The sequence below is a fragment of the Zootoca vivipara genome, chromosome 8 (genome assembly GCF_965207765.1).
Source record: "Zootoca vivipara chromosome 8, rZooViv2.hap1.1, whole genome shotgun sequence".
NCBI classification, from domain to species: domain Eukaryota; kingdom Metazoa; phylum Chordata; class Lepidosauria; order Squamata; family Lacertidae; genus Zootoca; species Zootoca vivipara.
Window position 1 is genome coordinate 81,906,840 of NC_142591.1, and position 23,327 is coordinate 81,930,166.

Genomic DNA, 23,327 nt, shown 5'->3' on the forward strand with positions numbered 1-23,327 from the left:
ACTAAGATAGTTTCCTTTGACAGCGATTTGCTTGTGATTTCCCAGAAACAAATGGGTGGCTACTGCTGGAATCTAGATGCTGTACTTAGTAGATGAAACCTTGGCCCAATTTAGGGGTTTTTTTAATCCCCCCTTTTATTATTTAAGTATGATCATTCAAAAACAAAGTTTACTTCTTCTGCATAACAAAATGCTTGAAAATCCAAATAATTTATTGATAAAGCACTAGATTATTAAGACATCACTTTCACTTGTGCATTCATTTTCACATAAGTTGATATAGTTTGTTTGGGACTCCAGGATGTTGTCCATATTTTATGAGATCAGTTAAGGTGCACTATGTTCTCGAAGCTACGAACATGAGTTTGACCAAACTGCGGGAGGCAGTGCAAGACAGGAGTGCCTGGCGTGCTATGGTCCATGGGGTCACGAAGAGTCGGACACGACTAAACAACAACAACAATTAAAACACAGCTATTTCAGCTGAACATTGACTGCCCTTGTGCACCTATCAACCAAACCCTTTAATTCCAGCCCTTCACAGTGTCTTGTCACATATTTCCAATGGTTCTGACTAGGGCTAGAACTCTTTCCTCAATTAGCATTCTTGCTGTGTGGACAGAGGAATGAGGAATGGGGCAAGATTTGACAGACACAAAACATGATGAACACAACTCCATATTCATCCAGCAGTGCCCTTAGGAAAAGAAACCATGGAGTTTTAAAGAATGCAAAAGCAGGAAGCAACAAAGACCTGGGGCTAAATTTAGAGGGCACAGGCATGTCAAGTTGAAAGTTCAGAAGAAATTCGGGGGGGGGAGTTACATGGACAACGAAGAACACAACTATTGCTGCTAGTGTGCCTCAAATCCTCAAGAACTCCAATAGAAACATAACTTGGCTTAAAAGAGCACTGTTACACTTGACCTCAAACCTCGTTTATAGAATGAACTATTCTATAAAGGAGCTTTGAGATTAAGTATAATGAAATAACAATAACAATAATAATGAATCTCTAGTCAGTAAAAGGCAATGGTGTTATCCTTGTTTGTACATATTGGTATAAATGTTCATCAGCATAAAGCATATCAAACAGGCCTTGTGCAGATATTAAGAGGATCACACACCCTCATTTCACAGTCCTCTTCCCAACAATTTCAGCCATTTGTCCCAGCTCATTTTAAACATGTTGACATCAATAAGGCTAATCAGGGTTTCAATACAACCAGGCTTTGAAACATACCATATTTTCTACACGGAGTTCAAAAGGCATTGGATTGTACACCATCAGCTGAACTTCACAAACATCTCCCTGGACCCACTGAAAATCTGTATTTTAAAAAAACACATAACAAGTTTCAGAGTTGTTGTTGTTTTAAAAAGCTACATGCATACTTTGTTTCCGTTATCATATATTGCTACAGAGATATTGTATCTCCAGGTTCCACATTCAGAACTTGACATCTACACACTGTCTCCAAAAGCCTACCCAGATAGCCACAGGGGACATGGCAATATAGCACATGCATTTAAAATGATAATGCTAAGCATGCATTTTTAGCTTACTTTTGCTTCTGAAAGTTCTCTGGCAAAAGTAAGTGTATCTGTGTTTGTACACTGGGGAGATTCATTCTCTATCTTACTTTATAAAATTTAATAAATTTTCTCTCTCTACACACACACATACACAGAGGAGAGGGGGGGGCGAGAACTTGATATGAAAGCAGTAGTTGCAGCCTGTACCAAGAGAGGTTCAAGCTAAAGCAGCTCCTCTCAACTTCACCACTGCCACTGAATTGAACTTCACACAGGTCCAAGCTGCCTCCATTAAACTGCACTTTAACCTTAGATCAGCCAACTCTCTATGCTAGGCAATCAGGTGTCAGACACAATTAAACCCAAACAACTCAGTCAGCTTGTTTTGGGCAACAGAGGGGTGGGCAGCCTGTGGCTCCTCCAGAAGTTGCTGGACTACAAATACCAGAATCCCTGACCACCACTCTGGGGCTGATGGGAGTTGGGAGTTCCTCAGGCTTCTCACCTGGGATTCTGAAAACACTTTTTTTTTAAAAAGTATTTTAAAAATAGCAGATTAAAAACAACAGAGGAAACTGCATCTAGCTGGCTCTAGACTAAACTGTTTCCCTAACCAAGTCAATATCCGGTACAGTTCTGGGTCCTTTTGCAACCTTCTCCTGGCTTCTTTCATCTACAGGGCTCCAACCATGCTCTCCTAACACTGTTTTATTTTCGTTACCTTCAACCTTCAACCATCTCTGGCTCTTTCCGGTTCTGACCTTATATACATTACTTCAACTTTCCCTAGCCACCTCTTGGGCTGAAACTCTGACCCTCCTAGTCGGAATGAAATGACCTCTTTTTTAAAAAAAAAAAGTAAGCAAACAACTATTTTATAACAAAGAACAGAACATAAAATGTTGGAGCCGGTTCAATCCTCAATGGGATGTAATGCTCAACTTTGGTTAACTGAAATTTGAAGCAAACGCTTCAAATCTGCTCATTGAGGTCCCACCAGAGAAGGAGAATGGAGGGGGCACATGTGAACCAAGGTTCACCTCTGCATTGATAAATCATGGGATATCATTACCACCCAACCAAGGCCAGTGTGAACCAGTTGAGTTGCATAAGTATTCCAGTTATCATAGTTACATATCCTTTTAATGTGTTTGTGGGAAGGGGGGGTATTGGTTTGTTTCATTCTTGCTATTGCTTTTATTATTATTTTTAAACTGTGAGCCACCCTGAGATCTTCAGATGAAGGGTGGTATACAAATTTAATATACAATCATAATTATAATTCAGTTCCTCCCAGCTGCCATTAATTGTCAGGAAGCTGTCAGCAAGCATGTTTCACACAACTTGTCACGTGTGCGAAAAAGTCATATTCCACTTTGTAAAATGTCAAGTCTGATACCGTGACTTTCCATTAAGAAAGCTTGTGTGGTCTAAGGGCTAACAACAGTTGTGGGTCTGGAAATCCTGGTTCGAAAACCACCTCTGCCATTCTCAGTAACTGGCCTTAGGTAAGCCATTCTAAAAAGACTTTTATGGAACACACTTTGAGGGGTTGCTAAAAGTGGAATAGAAAGAAGTATAGTGCTGCAGCCCAACATGTGCAATATGGGGACAATAGAACTTCTGTATCTTATAGGGGTTTTGGAAGGATTACTGAGAAAACATGTTTTGAACTCCAGAAATACGCTATAGAATACATGTATTATTTCCACTGTCTGAACATTTATAGACAATTTTAGAGTCCAATACAGTTAATTCTCTATGAATTCACCTAAATATAGTCAGTTGTGCCTTCGTACACACATTCTGAAATTAGTGTGGGTGGTTAGACAGCAAAGGAAGGAGAATATTTACCTAAATTAATTTATATTAACCTACAACTTATTTCAAGGATTTTTATGCGTAATAAGGCAGATAAGTCTGTAATGGCAAGTCAAGATGAAAGGATATTTCTTTAGACACCTGGAAGCAGAGTTTGAACACTACTTCCGTGGGAGGGTGTCAGCGTATCAGCTGCTATAGTTCATTAAAACTAATTTACCTGTGTTTCATGAACATAAGCAATTGTAGTAAAATAGGAAGTTTTGATCCCCACGTAACCCAACTTTTGTTGCAAGATTATGCAAAGCTGTAACAGCAAATCTGCAAGTATTCTGTTTCTCACGCTTCCAATAAGCACTAAAAGAATGAAAGGCATTCTTGCAATCATCTTCAATGATACTATAAAGATGTGAGCTGCTTGTATCCTTCTTTCCAAGTGGCAGAAGTGGATTAACACATCATGAGCTGCAAACAAAGGCAAGATGGATACAAGCGATCTGTGCCAAGTTGCCTAGTCAGTTTTATAATCGAGAGGAGGAAATAGCGTATTGATCCAAAATAACCACTTGATTCAATTTGCAGGATGAAAACCAGCAAGCAAACAGTGGTATATCACATATTCAAACAGGATGCATTTTAAAAGATAATGAATATCAGAAATTGTTTTCTTACCAATTTTTTTACTCCGCTCCTCCCCACGATTGTGAGCAATGATTGGAGAATATATAAAGGGACTCTTCATTGACATGTTCTGACCCACCAAGCTTTTTATTTTCTGCGGCCGAAGGCTAACAGGGAGATTTAAAAGCTTGACAGATCTGTTAAATGAACAAAAAGGGTTGTTTTAACATAGCAAAGACACCTAAATTGAGCATGCAGTGAGAATATAAACAAGGCAGTATTAGAAATTCTAGTAAAATCAGCTTAGAGTAGTGGGGGGGGGGGACGACAAATTGCAAGAAGAAGAAAGGATTATCAATTCCTTAAATAAGCATGGTTACTATAAGCCCAGTAACCTACACATATGGCAATGCATCCAGCCTGAATTCAGAACTTCAGTGTCTGAGGCTTAGTGAGCTCTGAGGGACTGTGTGCTCAGCAATAGTGCTTAGGATTATTTTCCATTCAATATGTAGATGCTACATCCCATATGTAGCATAAAAAGCAAATTATATATCTTAAATTCTTACTGAAGGGTAAAATTATTTCACATTCCATGGCCATAACACTGATGCTATGCCAATATTGACAATGCATTCTCTGGGAAGAGACTTCATTAACAAACATATCTCAGGGAAATCCATTATACAGCACAAAACGAATAGGTATAATAGCAACAGTTCAATCCACCATGGAACCATCTATGGCAGCATCAGCCAACACAACCATGAAGGTAGAGAAAAACAAACCAAGATAGGTCAGCAATAATGATACGATGTTGAGACATCACGACTAAGCATATATTTGGTACCACTTAATATGGGTAGGATTAAGAAGAAGCAAATCTCTGATATTCAGGGGATAAGATGCAGTCTCAACAATGCAAGTTGAGTGTCCTCAACACAATGACTCCTTACACAACTGGCTGCTCCCTTCAAGAAATATTGTTACAAGTCAGAAACTGGACAGACGGTTACAATGACAGAAACTGTCCCATTCTACTGCAGCTGACTCATGGATCACAAAAAACATTTTGATGCCTACAATGCAAAGCATGAAAACCAACACGACCAAGCAATTCAATTGCAACTGATGGTTACCTTACAATAGGAAGTTTAGTGAATGGCACAGGAGGAAGCTTTAAACCATCTGGAAGTGTAATTAATTCCATAGTCCCAGGGCATTTTGAGGTGTAGTTTTCTAGACTTTGTGTTACATCTTTCTTTTCTGAAAAGAAAGCAAAATTCCCCATTAAAGTTGTCTCATAGAATCATAGAATCATATAGTTGGAAGAGACCACAAGGGCCATCCAGTCCAACCCCCTGCCAAGCAGGAAACACCATCAAAGCATTCTTGACATATGCCTGTCAAGCCTCTGCTTAAAGACCTCCAAAGAAGGAGACTCCACCACACTCCTTGGTAGCAAATTCCACTGTCGAACAGCTCTTACTGTCAGGAAGTTCTTCCTAATGTTTAGGTGGAAGCTTCTTTCTTGAAGTTTGAATCCATTGCTCCGTGCCCGCTTCTCTGGAGCAGCAGACAACAACCTTTCTCCCTCCTCTATATGACATCCTTTTATATATTTGAACATGGCTATCATATCACCCCTTAACCTTCTCTTCTCCAGGCTAAACATACCCAGCTCCCTAAGCTGTTCCTCATAAGGCATCGTTTCCAGGCCTTTGACCATTTTGGTTGCCCTCTTCTGAACTGTGGTGCCCAGAACTGGACACAGTACTCCAGGTGAGGTCTGACCAGAGCAGAATACAGTGGTACTATTACTTCCCTTGATCTAGATACTATACTCCTATTGATGCAGCCCAGAATTGCATTGGCTTTTTTAGCTGCTGCATCACACTGCTGACTCATGTCAAGTTTGTGGTCTACCAAGACTCCTAGATCCTTTTCACATGTACTGCTCTCAAGCCAGGTGTCACCCATCCTGTATTTGTGCCTTTCATTTTTTCTGCCCAAGTGTAGTACTTTACATTTCTCCTTGTTAAAATTCATCTTGTTTGCTTTGGCCCAGTTGTCTAATCTGTTAAGGTCATTTTGAAGTGTGATCCTGTCCTCTGGGGTATTAGCCACCCCTCCCAATTTGGTGTCATCTGCAAACTTGATCAGGATGCCCTCAAGCCCATCATCCAAGTCATTGATAAAGATGTTGAATAAGACTGGGCCCTGTGGCACCCCACTAGTCACTACTCTCCAGGATGAGAAGGAGCCATTGATGAGCACCCTTTGGGTTCGGTCAGTCAGCCAGTTACAAATCCACTGAATGGTAGCATTGTCTAGCCCGCATTTTACCAGCTTCTTTACAAGAATATCATGGGGCACCTTGTCAAAGGCCTTGCTGAAATCAAGATAGGCTACATCCACAGCGTTCCCTTCATCTACCAGGCTTGTAATTCTGTCAAAAAATGAGATCAGATTAGTCTGACATGACTTATTTTTCAGAAACCCATGCTGACTTTTAGTGATCACAGCGTTCCTTTCTAGGTGCTCACAGACCGTTTGCTTAATGATCTGCTCTAGAATCTTTCCTGGTATTGATGTCAGGCTGACTGGGCGGTAATTGTTTGGGTCCTCTCTTTTCCCCTTTTTGAAAATAGGGACAACATTTGCCCTCCTCCAGTCTGCTGGAACTTCGCCTGTTCTCCAGGAATTTCCAAAGATTATTGCCAGTGGTTCTGAAATCACCTCTGCCAGTTCTTTTAATACTCTTGGATGTAGTTCATATGGCCCTGGAGACTTGAATACATCTAAACTAGCCAAGTATTCTTGTACTACCTCCTTACTTATTATGGGCTGTGTTTCCCCTGCTGAATGATCGGCTCCATATTCTTCAGGTCGGGCATTGTTATCATTGTTTTCTCAAAAGGGTAATATTCAAAAGCACATAATTTATCCAGGATTACAGCTATTTTTATTTTATTTTGCTATGTATTGTGATATGCTGCCTACTACCTCCATTACACTCTCTCTCAAAATAAATAAATAAATTACAGTGGACTTCAATGACAACCACAAAGACCAATGTAAACACATTCATTTGGAGGCATGCAGGAGTCCGCTGAATGGTAGCTGTAGTTCCATCTGAAAGTCAGGAGGTCTAGGCCATACCAACATCTGGATAGGAATCACACCCCTTTCCCTGATCTTTTCTGTCTAAAAGGGGAGGCTGCAAGATGGTGCACGCCAAGGATGCCAGGGCATCAAATGTGATTCCTGTTGAACAAGCCTTCCTCACCCTCACTCAGGGACATGGCGCTGTATCCTTTTCTCCATCATACCTGTCAGACTGTGTTCTAAATACTACCATGACTCCTGATTTTAAAAATGACCTGGGATTTTTATTTTTTGTTAAGCAAGAAGCCATGGCAGTGGCAATGCCACCAAGAGGTGAAGACAGCCAACGAGAAACAAGGCAGGAGGCTTTCATGGCAACAATACTCTCCTTATTTGGGGGAGGGGGGGAAAGGGCCACAGGAGCCAATGAGTGGTGCAAGGCTGTCATGCATTGCCTCCTAGTGCCCAGTTCACTATTTGAAATGCATACAGCAATTAAAAAATACTCTAAAATCGCATCAAATTATGTCTTCATTCTGTTAATACCCCAGCAGCAGTACATGTTCTGATTCAGTGTTCAAAAAGCATAGCAAGGATTGTAAAATGTGCTGGTTTCACCTGCACTTGCCAGATTTAAAGCCTGAATTGAACATCACTAGCCCACTCTTAACACAGGGGCACAGCTTAATGGCACAGGATCCGCTTTGGATGCAGAAGGCCCTCAGTTAAATCTCTGGCATCTACAAGTAGGTCCAAGCTTGCTCCATCTGAAACCCTGGAGAGCCACTACTTGCCAGTTTAGACAACACTAAGCTAGATGGATCAATGGTCTGACTCATTGTAAGGCTACTTTCTTTTTTTAAAAAAAGTATCAAAACAAGTTGCAATAAACAAAAACGGGGTGGGGGGGGGGGTGTTACAGAGAATTAAAACTGGAAAATGAACACTAAGGGTCCTTTCCTATGCTGCAATTAAGCTGGAATGGAACTTCCTCTCCCCAGCCCTCCTATGCCTTCAAAAATAAGCTCTAAAGTTTCAGACAACCCTCCAGAGAATATTGAGAGTGCATGGAGGGAGGAAAAGAAACAGAAGTCCCACAGGGCAAGCAGAACTCCACTGATGCAATATTGGATAGGGTCCTGAACCAGTAGTAGTTAAAAAAAAAAACACAAGCAAAATACTGAAGATTCCAAAAGCAGCAGTCAGTGGAACAATAAAATCATTTTTAAATGACAGGGCTTTCAAAAGGTGACATGCCACAACTAAAAAAAAAAAGCCAGGCTTCAACGCCTGTCCACCTAACCTCTGTAGATTGCACTATTTGGAGAAGGTCTTCCCCAGAAGATCTTAAAACACATATTGAGCTTCTTACAGGAGTAGGCAGTCCTTGAGATAACTTAACATTGTATTGAAAGAGCAACTTCAGTCCAGAAAGAATGCCTGTTTACCTGTTTCAAACCTGCTGCGATTTGTCCATTTTTAGATCAAGAGGATTTTCAAAAGCTCTTTGTGATATAACTTGGTAGGGAAGGAAACGGGATGGGGAGTAGAGTCTGCTGCTCAACCAACAGAAGTCAGGAATCCCACTCAGCATGTCTAAAGGAGCCTCTCCTTTAGTAACATCTATATAAATTGGTTGCATAAAATATATTTGTAATTTTAATTTTAAAAAACAAACAAACCATACCCTGATCAGAAAGAAAATCCAGCATGGTTTGCAAGAGAAAAGACAAATGTCGGACAGAAAGCGCTGGGTTTCCCATTCTTCTTGAAGCGTACACCAACTCATGAAGCAAACGCATCTGTACAGCTGCCCAGCCACGGTGAGTTCCTTAAAAACAAAACCAGGAATGTTTACTGCAATAAATCTCGAAAGTGAGAAGCAATCAATACCATCACGAAATTCATTCAATGTCGAATTTTACAAGGCTACTAGCTCTAAGGCTCAGCATTATGATAGACCTACTTCCCAAGACAACTGCCCCATGATATAATTTTTAAAAAGCCACGCTGCAGACTAGGGTAGTTAATAAAGTATAACTTATTTAATGCCCTCTCAAAAAGACCTTCAGTGCCAAGATCCCATGCCTACACAATAACACTGCTCTTAGTGTAAGGCCCCTTCAGTTTTTACTGTGCCCAGGGCCCCTGGAAATATCAAAGCCTATGCACAAACCTTCACATTTTCACTATACCACTGAATAGTGCCACTTCTGTTATACAGTAAAATCTTACTGCCATCTGGAAAAAAATCAAATTAATATTTTCCATTTCATCAACTAAATTATACTGTAGCACTGAACACAAATCATCATAATCACTCAGATGTTTATTAATGTTCTTCAAATCCAAGATACATTTTCTCTCAAATCCTCTCATTACTGCATCATCCACACTTAAATTTAGGCACTCGGGCTAAACATAAATCATTTTTACCATTATCCTCAGAAAACTGGACTTAAAATTAATTACCTCACATTAGTTAAATTCAAAAAAAGAAATTATGTAGAAATAACTCCTGCCATACTCACATATTTGAATAAAATATGAAATATGGAAGCTAATGTTCCTCAAATGTAGAGAGACTTGGGGTTGTGTTCAGCTAACTGTTACTCAGAGTAGACCCACTGAAGTTAATAGCCATGACTACCTTTAGGCCTGTACCTGCAGCTTTCATGAAGTTATTAACATTAGCTGGTATATAGTGGGGTATATTATTTTATTACCATATATACCCAAGTATAAACCGACCCGAATATAAGCTGAGGCACCAAATTTTACCAAAAAAAAACTGGGGAAACTTATCGACTCGAGTACTGTATAAGCCTAGGGTGGGAAACACAGGGTCCAGATAGGGGTTAATAGTAAAATAAAAAATAAAATATAGCAGACTAAGTACTGTAAATAAACACTGAAGTGGGCAGGTTCTTGCCCACTATGGTGGGCAGGAGAAAAGAAGAGTGGTGATATCAGCGGTCATCAGACCACGCAGAGGCTGCAGGCTCTGGCAGGAAGATAAGATGGGTGCCATCGCGCTGCCACAGCCACGTGCAAAAGATCCTCTGCTCATGGCTACACCCTCCGCTGCTGCCTCTTCACCCCCACATCAAGGACGGGAAGGCGGCAGCAGCGGTGGCAGCGGCAAAGACCACTGCCTCCCCGAGGCACACCATCCCCGCCCGCGTCTGTTCTTGCTCTAACCGCCTCAGAGTCACTGCCGCTGTCTTGGGCGGTGTGGGGTGAGGTGGGGGAGGCGCGTGTGGGCGGAGAGAGGGAAAGAGAGAGCGACCTGCCCGGCTCTCCCTCTCTCGCATACCCGATGCCTGACTCTTCTGATGGAGCAGGCCAAAGGGCTGCGTGAGTGAATCAGAGGGAGCGAGCAGAGCCACGCAGGTGTTTGTGGCAAACCGCCCGTACAGGCGGCGGCTACCGCCGTGAGCAGGCGATCCTGCCGCCATATGGACGGTGCACGCATGTGTATGGTCGGTTTCCCCTGCCCCCCATCCCAGGTACCGTTCATGCTTCGTTCGCCCCTGCCTCACTCGAGTATGAGCCATGGGGGGCTTTTTCAGCATAAAAAATGTGCTGAAAAACTCGGCTTATACACAAGGGTATATGGTATATGCATTTGCAACACTTTTAGAAACTTCAGAAACTACAATGTAGATCATATCATATTATCATTCAGGACTACAACTGAAGATTGACAGTGGCTGCATCCTTCCCACCACTTCAATGTTTCACAACACTTGTGATTCTTCCTCAGGAGTAGCTGCATCTTTAGATTTTATGAGGAATTAAAAATAACTATGACAAATGCTCTCAATATAAATTGGTAAAATAAAAAAATTCCTTCAGTAGCACCTTAAAGACCAACTAAGTTTATATTTTGGTATGAGCTTTCGTGTGCATGCACACTTCTTCAGATACACTTCTTCAGATGTATCTGAAGAAGTGTGCATGCACACGAAAGCTCATACCAAAATATAAACTTAGTTGGTCTTTAAGGTGCTACTGAAGGAATTTTTTTATTTTGCTTCGACTCAGACCAACACGGCTACCTACCTGTAATATAAATTGGTGTTTCTTACAACAGTGTTATAGTACTAGGATTTTGATTACAGTGGTGCCTTGCAAGACAAATTTAATTCGTTCCAGGACTCAATTCGTCCTACAGAAAATTTGTCTTGCGAGTCGCAGTTTCCCATAGGAATGCATTGAAACTTAATCAATGTGTTCCTATGGGCTCCGGGGGACTGGCGGTGGCACGGGATGGGGCTTCGGAGAAGGTGCCTCCCGCCTGTCTTCCCCGAGCCAAGGGGAAGACAGGCAGGGGCAGCCATCATAGCGCCACGCTTCGGCTCCGTCCCCCCTGGCAAAGGAAGATCAGCTGTCAGTTTCCCGCCCTGACAGCTGATCTTCCTTTGCCGCCTTCCCGCGCTACATTCTATGGCCGTGATTCGCAAGACGAAGCGACGGTCATAGAAAACCTCGTTGTCTTGTGAATGCCTCGCGCAACGCAAAACTCTTTTGTCTTGCGAGTTTTTTGTTGTGCGAGACATTCGTCTTGCGAGGTACCACTGTAATTGGTATACGGAATAAAGTACAGAACTGTGCCAGAAAGGGAATACAGGGAATTCCTGGGCTGGCTCATGCAAACCAGCCTGGCCTAGCTAGGGCCATTAAGGAAACAAAGGTGGGCCACTGTGGAGAGGAATCCTTTAGCCTGGGGGTGAGATGTTACCAAGGTGATGGGCTGTGTGTTTGAGGGGGCAGGAAAAGGGAGGTTTGAAGCAAGTGTTTCTGGGCAGGAGAAGGAGGAAGTACGGCTGATATCCATCTTTGTGGGGAACAGGGGAGGTTGTCTGCAATGCTTTGGGGGCCATGCTGTAAGATCTGAACTCCCTCTGTGCAGACCGAAGGTGTAAATAAGTGAATAAACCCTATTTCTTAAAGCACAGCAGTCTCCACCATGTCTTCTGTTCTCCAAAGGGACACGGACCCTGTGTGTTTGCCTGTGGCCCCATGCGCTCTGGCCATTGCTTGGCAGAGAGAGGGCACAGGGCATTTGTAACAATATACTTTTAGCCTGAACATATTCAAGAGCAGACCTTATTGAGAATCTTCCCCATCTCCACAAAAACATGTTTGCCCTCTCCCCTCTATAAAACCTGAAGTAGCACCTCTGTCAGTATTTAACACAAAACACACTTAAACAATAATAACAACCAAGGTCTCTGTGCACCACAGGGCTATCACAAGTATGAAGAAGAAGAAGAAGAAGAAGAAGAAGAAGAAGAAGAAGAAGAAGAAGAAGAAGAAGAAGAAGAAGAAGAAGAAGAAGAAGAAGAAGAAGAGGGAGGAGGAGGAGGAGGAGGAGGAGGAGGAGGAGGAGGAGGAGGAGAGGAGACCAAAACAATCTGCCTTACAGTTTGCATTTTATTGCCAAGCTTTGTCTCATGACTGTGTATGTGTAAATTTGTGGAGCTGACTGCTTGAAATGCCTGCCTCCAATTCAAACTTCAGTCTTCTGACTTCTGTACATTTATTTGCTAGGCTTGATGCAAGCAAGACAATGAGGGTTTGGGGGGGATTTTTTTAGGGGTGGGGGGGTGGTAAACTATCTGTACCTTTGCTGAAATCCTTAGGATCCAGAGATAGACTGTAACCAGGAAGGGTCTCCAGAAGCAGCTTATAGCAGGCTCTCCACCCTGGCTCTGTTATGCTAGGTGCCACACACTGCATTGCTGCCACACGCTTGAAGAAAGCAGATTTGCGGTGAAATCCAATGCGCTCATAAAGCTCAGAAAGAATGCTATAACGCTGAATTTTTTCTTCTTCAGAAAGCTGCGGAGAAAAGTTTACTCATTAAAAGGTTCTTCTGAAACCTGCTGATACTGTATATCATACATACAAGCATACAGACTACTACAAGGTTTTATAAAAAGGCAAGAAAAAAGAAATGGGCCCAAACCTAAAAGGTGTGCAATGTGACATCCTAAAGAAAAAAGCAATGAAATGGCAGTTGGACAGTAATAAAACATAAAATAATGACCAACTAGACTCTAGAGAAATGCATGCATCCCAGAGATAAATCACAGCTACTTATACTGCATTATAATCCAAAAGCAGCTTTCTGTCGCTAAGTATGCAGTTCTCCCTTGCAGGAATGTATATATTTTGCTGGTTAGCCATCTTTCCCAAAAATTGTCAGTATATTGTTGGTTGATTTTGCTAGCTCTGTTCTATTACAAGTATTGGTGTTGATGGTCAACTGCTACTCCCCAAACAACCTGTTTTCAGTATGTGGTCATTGCATTTTAAACATGCTGGCCACTTCAGGTGGCTCAAGTGCTGAGCTAGAAAGGCAGGATGCAGTAAGGAAATAATAAATGCAAAGAATTCATCTGAAGTCAATATAAAGCATTGCAGCACACTGGCCTGAAAATCTCAACAACATCAACAAATGATTGGCTGGATTCTAACAGACTCCCGGAAAAACAGAAGACTATCATAGTACAACAGATAAAATTATGTTTTGGGTTCCTAAAGACTTGATATTAACACTTGTAGAAATATTTAAGATAATTTTAATCCGACATGTGCATATAAAATTTTCTATAATAGCTAAGGTATCATAGTTGCACTTCTGCAGTTTTATAGTAGTGTAAAGAAGGCTTTCTATAACCCTACATTTGAAGACACAAACAAAACCAGTTCAAGTGAGAATCCAGTGAAAAGGGATTTAGTCTGGAGAAGCTAGAGCACAATTATGCACAATTGAAATGTGCATTGTCAGGGCATTAGGGAAGAAACTTAACTAATGTGTCGTTATTGAAATAATACTCCACTGTATGATTTCCTATAAGGTACATTAGAACTATTTGATCTATTCCAGAAATGATTGAACTGTTTGACTGGTTCCATAATCCTAAATTGCTTTAGAACTGGCTTGCTCATACAGCAGCCCCCACACCACAAGACAACCTGCTTATGAAGCTGACAGGAGTTTCAAAAGCAGTTAGTGAGCAGCACAGAGTTCAGGTGTCTGGAGGGAAAAGATAGCCAAACATTCAACTTGGCTAGCACAAGCACCTTATTTGATGCTAGGCAACCCTATGAATCCAGGACTATATGGTACTCTGAGAACTGAATTTTTAATGTTGATTGTGAATACTAGCTGACAATTGCTTTAAATAACAACACCTATACAGAAGTAATATAGTATGTTTTAGCTCCTAAGCAAAAGACAGCAAAATCATAAGCATACAAAAGAAAGTGATCCCAATCACATATTCCCAGGAAATTCAGGAGGAAAAGCGAGGTGGCATTTCAATTTTATACATACGTAAGAGTTCTAACTTCATAAATTGTTCAGCAAATAGTCTAACTGGGTACCCAACTTGGGCAATGAGCAACAAGAATCTTGCAGGCATCAAATACCACAAACCCACAATACAAATTCTGTTTGTAATATCAAATCCCATCAGGGCTCATTATTTCTGTTGTTTGACTGGAATATTTTAAGACAGAAATAAACCTGCAAGAAAAAACTCCTTTGCTTGACTAACTCAAGACGCTGTTAAGCAATAAGATTTTATATCGGCACTATTCCAGCCACAGCAATAACCAATTCCTACAGTGTTACACTGCTGACCCCTAGTGAAAAATATACAACATAACGAAAGCCTGCCGCAACTGCTGTTGACATTTTCCTCAACCCTCTAGAGAAATATTTTGTCTGAAGAAAATAAAATGAGAGCAGTACAACACCTTAAATTACAAATGCTCAGAAAGGAAAGGTGAGTGATGAGTGTTGTTCCACTCAAAATTCCTCTATGACAATAGTCTAGGGATAACTATCATAGAATTGGAAGGGACCCTGAGGATCATCTAGTCCAACCCCCTACAATGCAGGAATATAATTAATAATAATAATAATAATAATAATAATAATTTATTTATTTATTATTTATACCCCGCCCATCTGGCTGGGTTTCCCCAGCCACTCTGGGCGGCTTCCAACAGAAAAATAAAACATAGTAATCTATTAAACATTAAAAGCCTCCCTGAACAGGACTGCCTTCAGATGTCCCTTACTGGGATCAAACCTGCAACATTGGCATTGTCAGAACCATGCTCCAATCAACTGAGCTATCAACACTTGGTTGATCACATTCATATTCAATAGACACACCGTAAACTGATATTACAAAATATTTGGAAATATTCACTGCTTTGTCTTCTCTATAACCATTTCCCCCCCCAAATTCAGTCACTTCCACTGCAAGTCCTCCATTTCAGCTACCTTAAAGAACAATATTACACCCACTCCATCAAAATAAAGCACTATATTACACCCACTCCATCAAAATAAAGCACTATATTACACCCACTACCCACTCCATCAAAATAAAGCACTTGGCCTCTGTGCGTTCACGACTCCACTCATTTCTGGAATGGGTCAAACGGTGGTAATGTACCTTTTAGGAAATCATACAGTGGAGTAGCACTATTAAGGTATTTCAATAATGGCACAATAGTTAAGTTTCTTCCCTAATGCTCTGACAATGCACATTTCAATTATGCATAATTATGCTCAAGCTTCTCCAGACTAAATCCCTTTTCACTGGATTCTCACTTGAACTGGTTTTATCTGAATTGGCACTGAGTCTTCAAATGTAAGGTTATAGAAATTATCAAACAATGGCTCAATTTAAATTATCGTTTCTGGCTTCATAAAACATGATTTATCAAGCTGGGAACAATTCGTCAAGGCCAAGCCCTCCTCTCCTCAAGCACCACTTCAGTGCTTTGCGTTTGGCTTGTATTAAGCCAGTGTTACCAATACATACAAACTGGGAAACTCTGGCTTAATTTCAGGAAACAAGTCAAGATTAGCCTTGCTTGATAAATGACATTAAGCATTTCCCCACTTATCATCCTTGCTTGTTAACTGACAATAAGCGGGAATTCGCAGTTTGGATGTAACTGGAACTCTGGCTTCATACAAGCCAAAAACAAATTCACCTAATGAGTTCTGTCAACAGGAACCCTATGCAAAGACTTGCATTTGCACAGTGGGGCTTTCTCCCCTGCTCTTCCTCTGCCATGCATGCCCTACCCTCCAAAAACAACTGTCTCCAAGGAGGTGGTCAGTAGACACCCCAGAAGAGCACAAGGGGTGGGAGGAGAGGGGAATCATCCTATCTGGCAAGTTAAAATGACAGATTATTCAATGTAACGTGACAAATTCCTCCCACAGCACTAAAGTGGCAATTGAAGGTTGGAGATGAGCAAGGGCTGATGCTAATTAGAAAAAAAAAGTTCAAAAAATCAAGTCAATCCATTCTTAGTTGAAAGATAAAGAGTGTACTCACCTGACGGAGATTAATATAAACAGCATTCTGAAGAAATTCAGAAGCCTCCATGCTTCTTTTCTGTATTGCCAACACTCTCACGGCCTTCACACAGGCTTCCAACTCAATTACACCAGCATTCTTGTACTATAAAACAAGAACATATTATTAAGTGATGTACCAAAAAACCAGAACTATTTGGCAGACAGGAGGCTGCCTGATACCAAGTCAGACCATTGGTCCATCCAGCTCAGTATCACCTACAATGACTATGAGCTGCTCTCCAGGGTTTCATGTAGGAAACTGAACCAGAAAACACCTGAATTCAAAGCAAATCATTTGGGAAAGGGGCTAATCATCCCTATATGCCGAGAGTTCACTACAGTCCCAGGAGAGCTTCTTCTTCAAATTCCAAACATATCAGAAACCTGCTCCACAGTAACTCGGAGCAGGGCTTTCACCATGGCTGCCTCTGTTCTGTGGAACAACAGTCACTCTGAAATACAACAGGTGCCCACTTTCTGGAAAACAACAACAAACTAAAGACATTTTTGTTTCAACAAGCTTTCCCAGCTGGATGAATACCCAGGGGTGTCCATTTTGTGTTATTTTCTGTGCTGTTTTTAACTTAGTTGTTCTTATTACATTTTGTACATTGCCTTGAGATAATCTACGTACAAGGTGAAAGTAAAAAAAAAAAAGCTACTATTTGTCACAACAAATGTGGCTGGAGCCTCTGGAGAGAGAAATGTAATGTTTCCAAAGCATTTGAACCAAGTTCACAAATTTAGCAAGAGTTGCAGAGTTTGGGGCCAGAACTGCAATGCAATGATCTGCATCTCCTTCAGAGGCCATTTCAGTTAAAATAAAACACAGTGACTGTATTCAGAAACAAGGCTATGGTTTTATTGTTACATAAATGAGCTTTGATCTCTCACTTCCTTCATTCTTCAGCACAGTATCAAGAAAAAAAAAGGTTTTACTTCTATTTTCAGTTATGTCCAAACCATAAAATATGGATAGTCTAATTAAGGTTTGCTGCAGCAGGGGTGAATTGGATCCAGCAGTAACCAACCCTCTGGAGGGCACTTGGAGAGATGAACAGGGCCACCCACCTATAATCTCTCACCTGACTTCATATGATGTCAGGAATTTAAAATTCCAAGTAAAGCTGCAAAGGAACAGTCCTCCTTTGCAGCCACAGCTCTTCCTTTGCATCTCTGGCTTAAATTCAAGCTGTGTCTGCAAAGGAAAATCCTTCCTTGAACTTTCCAAGGCCTGACCTCATACGAAAAAGCACGCATGGTTTCCCCCAAAACCACCTAAGGAGTCAACCTCCAAGGCCTGGTGGACCTAATTAGGCTCACAGGCAGAAGGCTCCCCACCAATGATTTACTGGAAACAAGCCAGGATCATAAACCAGTTTAAAGTTGGCTTGTTTCGTTAAACCGCAGCTAAGGCTATTCCCAGTTTGTCCAGCTTCAGATTTAACAGTAAACCATAGTTAGTTAAAGCAGAAGTGAAAGTTTTCAATCTCCATCCTGGAAAAGGGAGAGGGATCTGACAAATCCAATAAATCATGGGTCGGCAAACTAAGGTCTGTGGGCCAGATCAGGCCCAATTGCCTTCAGGATCTGGCTCGATTCGCCGCGTGGATCGCCAGCGCACACATTCTTTCCCTCTCTCTCTCATACGGCAGCAGCAGCGGCGCCTCCTCCCTCTCCTCCTGGCTTCTCCCCTCCCTGCCTAGAGGAGAAGGGGGGGCTGGGCTTTGTTGGTGCCAGCAGCAGCAGCGCTTGAGCGGCCACCATTTTATGCAGCCCCTCTCCAGAGCCCTTTCACGCACCGCTCATCGTCCCTCCGCCACTGCCACCAGGCCCTGCCTCTCGCAAGACACAGGTAAGCTGCCACTGGGACTCGTGGTACTCCTGCATCGTTCCTTTTTTTCGAAATATAGTCCGGCCCCCCACAAGGTCTGAGGGACAGTGGACCGGCCCCCTGCTGAAAAGGTTTGCTGACCCCTGCAATAAATCCTCACGCAATGATAAACCATAATTTCATTGCTATATCTGAAAGTAGGGGAAACTCTCGAACAATATCAAAGTAAGCATCAGTTCTCCTTCGCATGGTGTGTAAGCCTAGCATTCTACTCTAAAACCAACATTTAAACTATAAAAAGCCATTTTCTAGGAAACTTCAGCAGTTTATACAGTTAGCACCTCGACAGCACGAACACTATATTGTATGCCCATCAGAAGTACTGTACACTCTTACAGGAAATCATGTGCCCACTATCATAGATGCAGCTCAAAATGAAGCTGACTGCCTTTATTTCACAGATCAAAATCTCTCATAATGTAGCAACATCACCTTGCTGTAGTAAGAAATGGCCTCTTTGTATTTATCTATGATGTCTTCGGGGCTTAGGCAGTTCTTGGCCCGTCCAATTTCAGTACTGGTATCTGCATTAATGCCATTTGAAGTGAGGGCTCCTGCATTGGAGGAAAGTTAATGACACCAGGGTAAGAGCAAAGCAGACCAAAAAATGTTTCAGAAAAGCCTTTCTAGACAAATTAACTCTACCAATACTAAGTTTTAGCAATGAAACAGCCTTTTAAAAAATTTAGAATGTAAATAAAAATCATTTTGCTGATTCATTGTCACAGAATTAGATTTCTTTCTTTTTTTAATTGCACAAAAAGTTGAAAATTATATCTTATTTTGATAACATAAGCATACATAAAATAATCTCTGGCAAAATTAACAAATTAGTACTGTATTATGTTGTCTACATGTTACTAAAATAACAATTTAACGCAAAGTTCCAGAAGATCTTTTTATAACCAAGGAAATGTCCTGCTCAAGCAGAAGGAAATGCTACTTAATGGTATGTAACATTTTAAATGAATTTGCCTGTTCTCCAAAGGAAAATTAAAAAAATGATTTAAAGATTATATGAAGTAGAAACTACTATTTCAAAGAAAGAATTTTAGGAACAACATATAGGAACTAGTAAACAATTAACACAAATATATATATTGACACAGCAGATTAATAAGACAGTATACCTGGATCAATAAGAACTTCTTGTGCCCCTAAAGAAAAATCAAAATGACAACATTAACCTTATGTATTTCCAAAGAAAACCCAAGCTATTAAATATATTTGAAAACATGCCAAACAGCTGCAGAATTCTTAGAAAAACCCATTACTGACATTGAAACAAACAGCTTCCAAGTGGTTTTGATAAACTTTGTTATCACATACTTTCCTACAGCCTGACAGATGACTCTACACAAGTTACTTAGTTAGACCTTTGGGGAAGAAGAAGAAGAAGAAGAAGAAGAAGAAGAAGAAGAAGAAGAAGAAGAAGAAGAAGAAGAAGAAGAAGAAGAAGAAGAAGAAGAAGAAGAAGAAGAAGAAGAAGAAGAAGAAGAAGAAGAAGAAGAAGAAGAAGAAGAAGAAGAAGAAGAAGAAGAAGAAGAAGAAGAAGAAGAAGAAGAAGAAGAAGAAGAAGAAGAAGAAGAAGAAGAAGAAGAAGAAGAAGAAGAAGAAGAAGAAGAGTAATAGTAGTAGTTTGGATTTGATATCCCGCTTTATCACTACCCCATGGAGTCTCAAAGCGGCTAACATTCTCCTTTCCCTTCCTCCCCCACAACAGACACTGTGAGGTGAGTGGGGCTGAGAGATTTCAGAGAAGTGTGACTAGCCCAAGGTCACCCAGCAGCTGCATGTGGAGGAGCGGAGACGCGAACCCGGTTCCCCAGATTACAAGTCTACCACTCTTAACCACTACACCACACTTAGCTTAGCATTGTCTGTTTACATCAGGAGTGGTCAACCTACAGCCCTAACTAATGGCAGTGAACGACAACTCCCATCATGCCATGATGGCTGTTGGTGCCTAGGCGAAATACCAGAGCCTGCCAAATACTTAATTGCCAAACATACTAGGGAGAAAATCCTCCAAGAAAAAGCAAATATATTGCTTACCTGGTCTGTGCCTGTTGCCTGCCTCTGCAGGAAGTGAACTTCCTTGTGCTCTTCTTGCACCAACTTTACCACCTGTGCCTCCAGGATAATGATAGATAACTGAGGCTGAACATAATCCTTCAAGAGCAGCTACAGATTAAAAACAGTATTTTAAGTGGCAGCAATTTCACAAGCCCACTCATGTGATTTCAATTGTACAAGAAATATAAGCAGGTGCTGAGGCTGGCCCAGGCCAATAGAAACCCAGATGGGTGGGGTATAAATAATAAAATTTGTTGTTGTTGTCGTCATCTCAAAGCACTGCCAAAGCAGCCTTAAAATACACCATTCCTTTCATAGGCAAGGTGTGTGAAATACCAAGTAAAGATTCCAATGTTACCATCCATTCTGCATACAGAAATGACCCAAATATCACTCACAGCCTCACATGCTATCAAGTTTCTCTCCAAAATACATGTAATGCATAGAAAGCAAGGCTAGAGATTGAATATGAATGCAATATGTCATAATCTCCTATTCCAAAATTCATGACCCCAAAGGATGTTTTGTGACCGCTGCCCACATCACTCTCTCAAATCTGAAATGTGTCCACTGGTCGAAAAGGGTTGGCAACCCCTGCTGTACACTCAAAACAATGAAGCAGAACTACAAGTGATGAACAACTAGGAGGTAAACCTGCCATTCCCTGCAACAGTTCCCTTGGTGTGCACTACCGTACCCAGCCCTGTGGATCACAATTTATTATGGATGTTAAGGTCACTTCTGTTTCATTACCAAGACTTAAAACATGAATTAATTTCCATCTAAGTTGTATCAAGTAAAGGCAGAAAGTGGATATAAATCATATATCCACTGATCTCAATGGAGCTGCTCCAAATATAATTTAATCAGATTGCAACCTGGGTCAAGAAAGCTTTCTAAAAAAAGTTACGTTTTGTTACTCCTTTTGCCCACCTCCAAGCCACAAAAAGTCATTCACAGAACGGAGAAGTTCCACTGCCATGTGGTAGTGAACGAGGGAATCTTGCAACATCCCGGCTTGCAGACATAGGTCACCGACATGCTTCCGCATACGACCCTGGCATCGCTTCTTATAATGTCTAGAACACAAAATATACAGAGATCGATTAGCTTCGTTGACCTCAGTATACCAGAAAGCATTAGATTTATTTGCTTTAACATTTCTCTATCAATTTACCCATCATGTACAGATCTTTAGCCACCCTGTGCTCCTCAACTTCAGGATACAACCGTGAGATATAAAAGCTGATGAAATAAATAGCCGTTTCTGCTCACCAATGAGCAGACAGACCTGTTTCAGCCACCAATGTACTTGATGTAAAAGGCTAAATAAAAACAAAGATAGCCATAATAATAATAATAATAATAATAATAATAATAATAATAATAATAATAAATCACATGTTTGGAAGCAAAACCACATTCTGTATATGCAACACTAGCAATAGTTGTATCAGTGCAAGCAATCTTGAGTGTTGGCAACCATCACCCAAAGAACGTACATGCCTCTCCTTATCCTCTGACCTCTTCACTCTCCTCCATGTCTGTCCCATTCTTTTTTTATGCTACTAGCTGACCTGACATCACGGAAGTGCTTGGCTAGCGAAGCTGTTCTGCTAGGGTGAGGCAGCTGAGCACTGCTTAAGCAAATTCAAAGAGGCTTTCAGATAGAATTTCCAAGATCAATGAAGAACTTTCACTAAATTAAAACTGCACATCTATGGCAGAGATTCCACAAAAGCCACTCATGGGCTTTTGCACTGCAACCTCTAAGTGTGATTTAATAGTTATGGAATCTTTTGATACAGACAGATGACACTAGTTGCTTAATTATTGTTTACATTAGTGAAATGAAATTGTTTATGATTCAATGTACTATCAGGTTATAAACTGAGCAAAGCAAAAGCAAAACTTTTTTATGCATTAACTTAGCTCCACAGCTTGAGAGGAACTGCAAGACTATATTACAGTATATGTGAAGAACGTGGAATTTCAGAATGGCAAGATATTTGAAACTCAATCTCTCTGAAGATTCAAAAGTATTAATAGATAGCAACAAGGAAGTAATTTCATTAAAAGAAATTCTCTCAATGAAGAGTGAAATATACTCGGAGTCGAGAGTGAATTTCATGCTCTTTATTCAGCTCATATTCATCAAGGAGAAGAAGAGAAGACGAATGGCTCTTTTCCCAAAACCATCTGCTTATATACATTATTTACACAATGGGCCTTGCGTGATTGGCTACTTCAGGGCTACACCTGTGGGCCAATTATATTGTGGATTGACTTCTGCCTGCAGCCTGATTGGCTGCTCCTACAGGCCAATCAGGTACCGGTAGCAGATTCACTTCTGCCAGCCGCCTGATTGGCTGCTCCAGCAGGCCAATCAGGTTGCGGATTCACTTCCACCTGGAGTTGGATTGGGTAGCTCCCGCTGATTCTGAATCCTATTGTTCTAGGATTCAGCTCAGTACATAACACCCCTCCCCTCTAAGTTCCAGTCCTGCCCGGGAAGTTGCATTCGTAGTCCCCAAGGTCTGCTGGCCGCCTCCGTGTGCGTTGTGGCCTGGGGTGTTCCTTGGTCAGGGGTTCTGGTTCTGGCTCGTGTTCCGAGGCTGCTGGCTGTGCCGGGGCTGTCTGGTCTGGCGCCACTGAACCACTAGGTTGTGACTCTGGTTCCGGTGTCCTTCCAGCCTCGGGGCGCCCCTCTGTGCCTACTGCTTCTGCTTCCCCTGCCCACCCCTCTCGCTCTACAGGCCTCACTGCCCTGCTGTCCCCTTGGGACCCCTCTGTCCCGCTCTCCTCCCGGGTTCCTCCTGGGAATCGTCGCCGTAGCTGGTCGCAGTGGCGGCGCCGTTCCATTATTGT

General features: G+C 41.5%; 1 protein-coding gene across 2 annotated transcripts in view; it reads right to left on the minus strand.

The window, feature by feature from the left end:
- Window positions 1-23,327, minus strand: part of TRAPPC9 (trafficking protein particle complex subunit 9) — a 257,231-nt gene that overhangs the window by 214,632 nt on the left and 19,272 nt on the right. For both annotated transcript variants that reach the window (XM_088676018.1, XM_088676019.1), the window contains exons 3-12: window positions 21,393-21,538; window positions 20,439-20,567; window positions 19,514-19,540; window positions 18,816-18,937; window positions 16,467-16,592; window positions 12,717-12,933; window positions 8,774-8,917; window positions 5,118-5,244; window positions 4,030-4,175; window positions 1,244-1,329 (exon numbers count right to left, since the gene is read on the minus strand). In XM_088676018.1, coding sequence (XP_088532144.1) covers window positions 1,244-1,329; window positions 4,030-4,175; window positions 5,118-5,244; window positions 8,774-8,917; window positions 12,717-12,933; window positions 16,467-16,592; window positions 18,816-18,937; window positions 19,514-19,540; window positions 20,439-20,567; window positions 21,393-21,538 — 1,270 coding nt within the window. The remainder of the gene's footprint in view (window positions 1-1,243; window positions 1,330-4,029; window positions 4,176-5,117; window positions 5,245-8,773; window positions 8,918-12,716; window positions 12,934-16,466; window positions 16,593-18,815; window positions 18,938-19,513; window positions 19,541-20,438; window positions 20,568-21,392; window positions 21,539-23,327) is intronic.